Raw genomic sequence first — 11736 nt, 5'->3', positions numbered from 1 at the left:
GAGAGAGAGAGAGAGAGGGAGAGAGAGAGAGAGATCATCAAGAGAGACACTCTTACCTGCACTCTGTCTTTCTAGGAGTGTGTGCCTGTGCTATGTCTCATGTGTGTGCTCACGTTCAAGGCTGAGGTGGACAGCTGGGCAGCAGAGCTGCTGGTGTAGGGTGCTTTTTTGCTTGACAAATAATAAAGATCCATTTCAGGATTGCGATGATTCAGAAATGAGCACATCCTCCCCACTGAACTCTCCTCATACTAATTAGTATAATTAGCTAATTTAAAAGTACTATAATCAGACTGCCTACAACTATGGCAAAAGCCCATTAACTTGAAGCCCACTAATTCAGAATTTAGAAAAAATCACAACTTCAGAAAATTCATGATATCTGCAATTCTTGCTGCTGTAGAAATATTTAAAATATTCTTCCCTTTAGTCAATTTTCAGGGTCATATGTGTAAGAGGGATCGAGTATAAAACAAAAGGCTCAAGATATTAAGGATCCCTGCACCGTGCCTTCAGCTTTGAGGCTTAGCGATTCTCATATGTAAGGCTCTTTCTGTACTGAACAATTGCTTGTACTCTCTCTATCGTGGGAATGTTGGGTATTGTAGCTTTTCATTCTACTCCTTTATTTACCCTAGGACTAACAGTTTGTGAACTAGACTGCAATTTGAAATAATATAACTGTGTATCTTGCTAAATATTCTGTAAAGCAGTTGTTTCGCTATCAGACTGGCCGCTCCTATCATTTTGCCCCCTAATATTCAAATGTAGGGAATGTTTCTTTTCACAGGCTGTGGGCGGTGAGTCTCTCTCCAGCAAGAATTTCTCTGACAAATATATGCAAACAGTACACTCCCTCCAGCTCAATGCCTCAACAGTTGTCCCACTGTGCTGAGGTATCTGCTTGTTGAACAGTGCTTGCCCTTCTCCCGCCCCCAGCCTGAGCATTAACACAGATATTCAAGATTGGGACAAATCCCACAGCTGCTTTTGCCTCCAAATCTGTCTCCCCTTATGGATGCCACTTTCCCAGGCCTGAACACACCTGCTATTTCACTCTGTGATCGTGAATTTGTGACAGTGGAAACCCTGATACGTGCAACTGAGCTTATAGACATGATTACTGTGAAATGGATTAATTTTGGTACCACTTTAAACTGTGTTCACATTCATGTGTTGGCCCATGTCAGCTGGGAAATCTGCATTCAGTAATATGTCAGGATTTCATTTGAACCTGGGGGCAACAAACAAACTTGCTTCTGAACTCTCTCTCTCTCTCCCTCTGTAATTGTTGAGTTTAGTTGTTAAATTTCGTCTCTTTCTGTACAAGAAGATAATAATAATAAAGAGCAAATGGCATTCACTTGTGTCCTGTCCTCATCTAATTTGGATCCCCAAACTTCCATGGGGCATGGATGGTTGTGGGCCAAATTTGTTTTTCTCAAAAGTCATACTGTAGATAAGGAAACAGCCCAAACCAGTTTGGAATCAGGAAGCAGAGATGTCCCGGGTCCTGAAGTTTGTACCCATGTGTGTAAGATGATCTCTCAACCCATCCCCCTGGGATGAGGTTAGTAAGATCTGTCACAAATCACGTTAGCAACTTCCCTGTCACCTGATCCCTAGTTACTAACAGAGGTGTCCCTTGCTAGAAGGATGCCCTGCTTTGTTTCAGAACTGGGAGAGGAGTTGGAGGGAGTGTTTTTCCTGTGCTCTATGTAGGTGGGACATGATACTCAGGCTTTGCCCTGGCACAGTTTCCTGAACTCTGAGGGTGGCAAGAGAGATTGTTCCAAGAGTAATGATGCCCTAGCCTCCCCCTTGGACGAAGTGTGGTCTTAGCTCCAAACACTCCCAGCTGTTCGTGTGGATTGAGATATGGCCATGGGAAGTTGCTGGCTTAAATTGTGACAATCCCCAGTCATGAAAATAATCCACTCTTTAATAGGAAAAAAAAACCATGGCAGTGATGAGAGAATAGCAATGAAAATCAAGGCTTCCTTCGAGGATTGAATGTAGAGGCTAAACACCAGGAGTGACAGCCAGAAGCTTTGGGTTCCATTCTTATCTCAGACTGGCTTGTTGAGTGATGGCAACCTTCTGGGGATGCTAGGAAGTCAAGTGAAGATTCCTCAGGCAGACTCCAGCAGACAAATGGGTTTAGAACTTTAGGTTCTTTTTTTGCCAGAAACAAGCATTTTAGGTAGTGACTTAGGGTCACAGGCTAGCTCATACAAGGAAGGCAATGAATGAGGGAGGCCTCAGGCTCCCAAAGTCCCCCTTGGGGTATCATCCAAGGAACTGAGCCTCCCTTTCTTATTGGCCCATTGTACCATAAGACCATAGGTTCCAAGGCCAAGGCTAAATGGATTGCTTGCAGAGGGCGAGGGAAAGTCAGGGGCAGGGACTTAAAGGGGTGATGGTGAGAAGCGAGGGCCCTACCCCAGTCTTTCCTAGTTCTTGCTGGAGCACACACAGGGATTCAGATGAGAGGCAGAAATTATGCTTCAGGGATGTGGATTGGGAAGGTAGAAACCCTCTTCTTACCCTTTCTCCACTGCCACACCCTTATAGCGGTTGGCTTGAGACTGCATGGTATGAAGGGACAGAAGGACAGTGGAGAGTATTCCTGAGTTGTGCTTGGGAGTGGGGGTTGACGAAGAAAGCCTTTCTGAAGAAACCATGCCAGACTTAAAACTTGAAAGATGAGATCAATTAAGCAAAGAACATGGAAGACAATTAAACCAGGCAGAGGAACAGCATGTGAAGAGACCTAGAGTCCAGCAAGGCCATCATGTTTTTAAGGAAACAGAAGAAGCCAGAGTAGCATAAGGGGAAAGACTTGTGTAAGAAGAGATTGGAAAGATAGAGGAAAGCCCGTGTGGAGCCCCTTAGGCCACACTTAGAGCTATAGTCTTTATTCTACTCATAATGGGGAGACACTAAAGAGTGCTTTTAAAAGCAATATTACATGACCCGTTATATTTAAAACAATCTCTCTACCTACTATATGAAGAATGAACTGGAAGGGTCGTGACAGGATCAGAGAGATAAGGTAGGAGGCTACTGCAGTCATCCAGGCAAGAGATGGTGATGGGATTGGACAGGTTGGTGACAGATAAGACAGAGAGAAGTAGACTACTGAGAAGAATTTTGCTCTAACACTGAATTACATATTTAGGAATATTTTCGTGTTCTCCGGAGCCACAGAATCAATAGGAGATATAGAGAGAGACATAGATATATACGTTATATCTGTAGACAGTTGACCCTTGAACAGCATGGGTTTGAACTGCGTGGGTCCACTTATACACAGAAATTTTTTTTCAATGAATATACAGTCTGCCCTCCAAAACCCAAGGTTTTGCATCCTCAGATTTAACTGACTTCAGATCAAAACTAGTATTTTTGATCTGTGACTGGGAATCCATGGATATGGATGAGCCAACTGTATATATTGTTCTATGCTATTTTATATAAGGGACTTGAGCATCCTCAGATGTTAGTATCTGCGGGGGGTCCTGGAACTAATCCTCAGTGTATACCAAGGGACTATAAGTGAGTGTTTGGACAGTCAAAAGTTATACATGGATTTTCAAAGGTCAGCACCCCTCTGCAAGCTGGAGACCCAGGAAAGTCAGTGGTGTAGTTCCAGTGAGAGTCCAAAGGCTTGAGAACCAGAGAAGCAATAGTATATGTTCAGATTCAGAGACAGGAGAAGACCAGTGTCCAAGCTAAAGTAGTCAGGCAGAGAGAGAAAGAGCAAGAGAGCGAGAGAGCGAGAGAGAGCAAGAGAAAGTGAGCGAGAGTGAGAGCGAGAGAAAGAGAGCGAGAAAGAGAGAAAGAGAGAGAAAGAGAGAGAGAGAGAGAGAGAATATGAGGGAGGGAGGGTGGGAGAGCATGAGTGTGCAAGTTCTGGCTTCTTCTGCCTTTTTATTCTATTCAGTCCCTTAATGGAGTGCATAATGCCCACCCACATTGGGAAAGACCATCTGCTTTACTCAGTCTACCCATTCAAATGTTGATCTCATCTGGAAACACTCTCCCAGACACAGCCAAAAATAATGTTTGACTAAATATCTGGGCACCCTGTGGCCTAGTCAAATTGACATATAAAATTAATGATCACACATGGGACAGAACCATGCATAGTGACTTATCGCATTGAGAGGGGGGGTGGAGAAGAGTCCCAGATGATTCTCAGGTTTGGAGGTTCAGACAGTGGGGTTGATGGTGTGATTATTCACCCGGAATGGTCACATTCAAGGAAGAGCAGTTGGGAGGGTAATGTGCTGAGTGTGTAGTGCGGAGTGTATCTGAGGAGAACTAAGAACTGAAGACTAGACTGAAGCAGGAGATATAAGAGTTGCTTAAGTTAACATAAAGATGATAAATGAAGTCTTGGGTGTGGATCCAATGAGCCAGGAAAGAGGCTCAACAGGCAGTGGGGAAACTATGGGAGTGTGGACTCCTGGAAACCAAGGGAGGAAAGTGTTTATAGAAGGAGAGAGAGGACAATGATGTGAAATGCTTCCAAGAAGTTGAGTAAGATGAAGAATGAAGTGGGTTCATTGGATTGAGCTTCCAGGAGGTCATTGGTGACCTGGGCCTGGGGTGGTTTCCGTTGAGTGGTGAATGAGGAAGCCAGACTCAAATGAGGAGAGGAATGTCTGGGGGATAAGAGTGAAGACTGTGAATGGTGGGGCTGACGTTTTCAAGGAGTTGAGAGAGGACAGTAGCATGAGTGAGACAAGACACCAAGGGAGGAAAGGTTTTGTTTTGTTTTGTCTTTTTAACATTCAGGTAATTTTAATTCAGCAACTATTTAATGAGCTCCTACCATAAATCAGGCAGTGCACTAAGTGCAGGGGAGACAGACAGAGGTGAGAGAAACGGACAAAGTATTGGGAAAGATGCGACAACATTTCCATGCTGGAGAGAATCACTCTGGCTACGGCTGGGGGGCATTGAAGCCCCAGGAAAATGCAGAGATAGGTTACTGATAGAATTGGGGCTGGATCCAAAGCACAGAGGCCACTAGCCTTGTTAGTGACACAGATGGTTCATCTTTTGGAATGGGCAAGCAGGAAGGCCTTGTGGACTGTGGGCCTTGTGGACTGCTAAGAGCCGAGTGCTTCACATTTCATGAGCCCTTACCCGCCTTTTCCAGGCAAGATCACTGAGGTGCAAAGCCTTGGGTCACGCAAATACTAAGTGAGGAGCTAGGGCCCAAATCCCATGGCAGGGGCGGAGGGCATTGGGACTGCAAATTTGGGCTCAGATCACCCCCACCCTCTCTGGTGTTCACTGCTTGTGTTTTAACCTGCCTGCTGGCTCTGTCTTGCAAGAGTAAAGGCAGGTCAGAGTGGAATGGGTCTGGAGGATGTTTGCTGATACTCTCTCAAGCTAGTTCCTCCCTTGGACCGCTCCCTGTTCTAGCAAGGACCTTGGATTGCCAGTCTGAAGACACTGCTTTGCATCTAAGCCTTACCACTGAATTGGTAAGTGAACTGAGTCACATCTCGGCCCTCTCTGAGCTCCAGCTTGTCCATCTCTAAAATGGAGGATTACTGGGAAGAGTATCTGCTTCGTAAGTGGGAGGGCTTGTCATTAGCTTCTTGTCTGAGAAAACACGCAGCTTGTCAGATCCATTTCTCACTTGGGTTTCTCCTTTGCACGTCTCTCTCCAGCTCAGACTGCCAGAGAGACTTGTGCTTGTGTTTTTGAGCTGGTTAGCGTCTGAGACTTTGCACCACTTTTTCCACCTCTTCATTATCGTCGGCCCTTTTCCTTTGCCCTCTGATTCCCCTGAATTTTATATACACATCACATTTCAGTAAATGAACATGGAAACAATTGAAAGCGGATGCATTTCAACCTGAGAAGTCACCCGCAAGCAGTCACCTTGTCCAAACCCCCTACCGCTTCAAGGGTTCCTTATATGTGGGCAAAACTGGGCAATGGGCGAGTAATTAAACCCTTCTGGGTTTCCAAATTTTTTGCCAGTTTTTGGATGAAGGGATTATTGGGCCAGTAGAGAGCAAGGAGAGGGAGAAGGAGCAGCAGGGACGTCAGCTGGCTAAACTACAAGGCGGGAGGCGAGCTGCCCTCTCTTTGCTCTCCAGTGCTGCTCGTAGCTCCACCTGCACGGCCATCCTGAGTTACTTGTTGGGCTATCAGCCAGTAACAATTACCATAAACTCATTGCACTGCCACCTGAGTCTGCAGGAGGAAGCTTTAGGGGCTGATCTGAAGGAACCCAGAGGCACATATAATCTCAGCAGCCATGATCCTGTTTGCACGTTTGTCAGCCAAGGATGTGGCTCTGTGTCAGTGTCTTTAACCCACCTCTGCAGGAGCTACTCCCTACAGGCTAGATCAGAGTTCAGAGGACATGACCAGCATTTCCACTCAACTTGGGGAAGACTTTTCTGCCAATCTGAGCCCCCTCAAGAGGTAGTGAGCTGTCCTGGAGGTGTGTAGCCAGAGGCTGCAGGTGCCAGGGACAATGGTCAGGCCCTCCCTCTTAGGTTCATAGAGCTCTAGGAACCCATCACATTCCCAAGGAGGCAGAGTTTGGCAAGATTAAGAGCAGGACCATCACAAAAACAAACCTGGCTACTATCCTCACAGACCCATGGACTACTGCCCTCTAGAACATGAGTTTTATGAGGACATGAACCTTGTTGCTACCTCCAGTGCCTGGCACACAGTCAGTCTTGATTCAAGACAGCCATACTGAATGAAAGGAGCCTACATTTGGAAATCGAGGTGTTCCCTGTAACCTCCTGCTATTTATTGGCCCTGTCCCCATGGAGGCTGGGTCCTCAGGACTACCCAAGGTGATCAGGCCACTTATTTCCCTCTCTCTGCTCATGGAGTGACTTTTCTTCCCTGGGTCAGCTACAGTCTCTGCAGTTTGCTCCTCTGTTCTTCCTGTCTCTTTAAGGAATGAAGGGACAGCTGCAAGGCTCTGCTAGTCCCCCTTCCACTTCCCCTATGGCTGGGGGAGGGTCTGGGGCTCCAGTGATGACCTCAGTACCAGCTGCTTCCAGGAGCAGGAAGGAGAATTGTTCAGAGGTTCATAAGTTCTATTAGCAAGAGGAAAGGAAGCTCCCAGATGCCTGGAAGATCTGGGTTTGCAGCCAAAATCAGGCTTGCTAGCTTGGGCTTGGGATTATAGCTGCCCGAGACATGCTCTGAGCAGAGCTGGGAGGCAGCAGACAGTCATGCCCATGGCTTTGAATGGCCTCTTCCATAGAACCCTGAAGCTCAGATAATCCCAAACACACCTCCCTGAAACCAAGAAACACAGTTTAAAACTGGGTTTTAGCACCATCTTTCATGTGAAAATGGAGAACTGAGGCTCAGAGCAGAGAAAACAACTGGCCTAAGATAACCCATTGTCAGAGCTAGAAATCACTCCTAGGCGTACTTACCCTGGGCCTGGGTTCCTGCCACCTCCCAATTCTTCATGCTTCATGCAAGGGAAGTGAGAGCAGGTAGCAGACAGGCCATCAGACCTCAAGCCAGTTGGGAATCTGAGTCGAGTGCATGGCTGGCTGAACAGCTAGAAGAGTCCAGTTGTGGGAAGGCATTGATGGAGGCAGGTGGTCGGGCAAGCGAAGAGTCAGACAGACATAAGACAAGGGCAGACAGGCAGACAGGCAGGCAACAGCCCGAGTTGGACATCTGCTCTGTGGTGGGGACGAGAGGCTGGAGGCCCTCTAGATTTCAGCACAAACTTGGATGCAATTAACAGTGTCTGTTTGGTCCCCAGTGGAAGCTCTGCGCTCACAATCACCTTTAGGGAAAACAATCGTATGTTTTCTTTGGAGACGCTTAGCTTGAAGGGAGGGAGAGCTTTTGTTCCCACCCTTCTGTTAATAAAAGAGTTCTTATTTTAATAAAGATCCAAACCCTCCAGCAGGTAGTTCACAGGAAAGAAACACAGAAGATCAATAAACATATGAAAAATTGCTCAGGTTTATTCATAATTAAAACACCATAAATTAAAGAAAAATGTGATAGATATCATTTTTCACCCATCATAATGATGCTTTTTAAAAAACCTTTCATAATACAGTATTTTCCGTTGATAAAGCTGTGAGGAAACCAGCACTTTCTTTCCCTTGGTAAAGGCACACTTGGTGCAGCCACTTCAGAGGGGACATTGCTCATATCGGACAATATTGGTCAAAATTGTCAACACACGTACTCTAGGACCCCACAATTCCATCTCTAGGTATCTGCAATACAAAAACATTTACCCATGTGTACAAAAAGACATGGCCAGGAATGCTCACTGCTACATTGTTTATAAAAGTAAAAAGCTCTAGACATCCAAAATGTCCACAAGCAGGTCAATAAAGAGAGGTGCATCTGTGCAGCAAAATACTGTGCTGTGTTTAAAAGACATGAGGTAGATTTGTTCTGACATGGGAGATCCCCAAGGCACACAATTCTCTTAAAAAAGTAAATTGCAGAAGAGCACATACTTCAAATGTATGATCTCATTTGTGTAAAACACTGTTAGCATATACACACACATCTAAGCCAGATGTTCTCTGGACCCCTCCCTTCCCCTCTCAGAGGCATTTGTCTAACCTCCAGGGTGGGAAGAGCTTCCGGTCCCCTGGCCCTTTCTTCTGGGAGCCTTCCACTGGTGTCCAGATCCCTGCAGCCCATCACTCACACTTGGCCACAGGCCACCATTCTGGCCTGCATAAGGCTTGGAAGATCTGTCTGTACCCGGGGTGTTATAGCTCTTTAGGCCCCTCAGGCTGGCATACCAGATAGTGGGAGCTTTTAGGAGTGTTTGGAATGAGAATTTGGGGCAATTTCAGAAGGAAATTGTAATGGAAGGAAAAGGTTAACATGGTAGAGAGACATACTAAGAGACAAGTTCAAAGTCACATAGCAAATTCTGTCTCCCACCTCCCAGCAGCCATCCTTGGTGCCCAAGGTGAAATGCTAGGGTTTCTGGGTGGCATTAGGGGCCCAGAGACCAGGAAGGAGATCTCCCCACCCACTTTGCGTGGCTAAGGTGGTGGGTTTCTTTTCCGCCAGAGGGCAGTGCCTCTGCATACCCAGGAAGCCCCTGCTGGTCAAGGCCAGTTGGCAGTCAGAGGGTAACCTGATCTGACCAGTGCAAGGTCCTGCTTGTGCCTGTCCACACAGTTCAGCTCTGCTGACTTGAGTGCTCTCCCAATCTAGCCACATCATAGGGAGAGGATTGTTAATTCCATTGTCCAATGGGGAGACTGGGGCCCAAAGAAAGAAAAGACTTGCTCAAGGTCAAATCCTGAGACCATGGTGAAGATAGGCAGGGCATAGGGTTGTCAGATAAAATACAGGATACCCAGTTAAATGTGAATATCAGATAAACCATTAATAATTTTTACTGTAAATATGTCCCAAATGTTGCATGGATCATAATTAAACTAAAAAATTATTTGTTGTTTATTTGAAATTCAGATTCAATTGACTTTCTATCTTCTTATTTTTCCAATCTGGTAACCCAGGCCTGGCAGAAACCCATGGATCCTGCTTCTCAAGTTCCTGAGTCCCACAGAGCACACTTCTCTGCCTCTAAGGTGCCCTCTAGAAGGCTCAGATTTCATGGCAGCTGCTCCCCTGGAGCTGGGAAGGGTTGTTTTAGGGGCCCTTGGGAATGCAGGCAGGGCCTATATCAGCTCTGCTCTGGAGAGCTTGGTTCCAGAGCTGGACAAGTGGGGCCAGAGAGGGTCACAGGCAGCCCAGACCACTCCACCCTCTCCAAGCAAGTCCTGGCCCCTCCCTTTCCTCTCCCTGCCCCTTTCCTTCCTCCCTCCCTCCTCCCTCCCCTTTTGTCTCTTCCTCCCACCTGGCCCCAGCTGTCTTTGGCTCCTTTTACAAATAGCCTTCTCTTCCCCAAGGGGCTCTGTGGTTGTTTCCAAGAACTGAGGGTTCTCAAGTGCTGACCGATTCAAACTTTGGTGGTTGTATCAGTCAGGGTTCCCCACAGAAAAGGAACCAATAGGATGGATGGATGTATATGTACATGCATCTGTGTATATATAGAGAGATTTACTTTAAGGAATTGGTCCATACCATTGAAGGGCTAAGCAAGAACAACACTGGCAGGGCAGGCCAGCAGGCTGGAATCAGGCAGGAGTTGATACTGCAGTCTCAAGCAGAATTTCTTCCCTGGAAAACCTCAGTGTTTGCTCTTAAGGCCTTTCAATTCATTGGATGAGGCCCACCCACATTATCCAGGGTTAGTAGTCTTCTTTACTTAAAGTCCACTGATTGTAGATGTTAATCACAACTACAAAATACCTTCATAGCAATATCCGGACTAGTGTTTGGTGGAATAACTGGAGACCATAGGCTAGCCAAGTGGCCATATAAACCTCACAGTGGTCTAATCAGTAGGGAAGTTGAGGGAGAATTTAGACTTACATTTGGAGATGCAGGGCCTGGGGATACTGGGGGCTCCAGTGGCTGCAGGGAGGTCCCTTCTAACTTGCTTTTCCCTCCTTTGGTTCTCATGGTTCCTGCCCAGGTTGACTCAGGATATCCAAAAGTCATTTCTCCTGCCTGGGAACTCTGGATTGGAGGAGGCAGGATATGCTCTGCAGAGGACACCTTTGGGGAGATGCTATGGTGGGATTACTAGCCGGAGCTGGGCTTGCAGAAGCCACAACAGGTGTGTAATCTAACCCTGCTTGGGCCGCTGACTGACTCGAGGGTCCTGTGCCAGTCTCTGTCTCTTTCTAGAAATGATGGAGGGTGGACTCCACCTGCCCCCAATGGGAGCCAAATCAGGTGACCTGAGAGCCAGGGCAGTACTCACAGGCAAAAGTTCTGAGCCTTATCTCTTCTCCTATGCAGCAGGGGAGAAGCAGAGGAGTAGCAGGGGAGAGTAGCAGGGGAGAAGCAGGGGAGAAGGCCATGATCTCAGCCAACAAGATACACCAGGAACAGAAGGTGCTGGTCCAAGATTGGAGCCCAAATGGGAGTAGGGCTCCACCCCCTTGTCAGGATATATCTTCCTTGAGCTCCTACACTTTGAAACGCTTATTTTCCTCTCTGCCCTGCTCCCTCTGCATCCTTGGCTATAGATACAAGTGAACAACTGGTCACGATGGCAGGAAGCTCCTCTAACATCAAGGAGGAGATAGAAATGTCCATGGTCGAAGAGCTGGTTCCTGGAAGCCATGGGCAAGATCATGAGCGTCTGAGGTTAGCAGGTAAGGATCCCCTGAAATGTCCCTTCCCTTGGGTGCCGGCACTTGTGTGTATGTATTGGAGAAGCTGTGTGTGTAGCTAGGTATATACGTATGTGTATGTATATATACAATTTATATTTACGTGTGATTGTCTTGCTGTGCATATACATGTTTTTATGGCTTGAGTGACAGGGAGCTGCAGGGAAAGATATTGATGTGAGCATTTTGCAGCCCATGAGGGAGTAGGATGGGACCAAAATATGTGGTCCCTTCATCTCCCCTTCGTCCAAGCTACCACAATGTTTTGTCTCTTGCAAAACATTTGGAGGGCTCAATTTATAAGATCAATCAGATCAATTACCTCCCCTAATCCCCAATGCCTTCTCCTGCCCTTTAGAGTGAAATCCAAATTCCTTACCATGATCTACAAGAGCTGATGAAGGTCACCTCCTCAACATATTTCATGGTGTGGCATGGTGACCTACTCCGTACTGCATTTATGCTTGTCCTTATAACACCTCAA

At 46.7% G+C, this 11736-nt stretch overlaps 1 protein-coding gene across 1 annotated transcript in view; it reads left to right on the top strand.

The window, feature by feature from the left end:
- Window positions 1-11128: 11128 nt before the first annotated feature.
- Window positions 11129-11736, top strand: part of FATE1 (fetal and adult testis expressed 1) — a 6500-nt gene continuing 5892 nt past the window's right edge. The window contains exon 1 of the mRNA XM_015598731.1: window positions 11129-11234. Coding sequence (XP_015454217.1) covers window positions 11129-11234 — 106 coding nt within the window. The remainder of the gene's footprint in view (window positions 11235-11736) is intronic.

This window comes from Pteropus alecto, unplaced genomic scaffold (assembly GCF_000325575.1).
Source record: "Pteropus alecto unplaced genomic scaffold, ASM32557v1 scaffold749, whole genome shotgun sequence".
NCBI lineage: Eukaryota > Metazoa > Chordata > Mammalia > Chiroptera > Pteropodidae > Pteropus > Pteropus alecto.
This window is presented reverse-complemented; position numbering and strand designations above follow the sequence as displayed.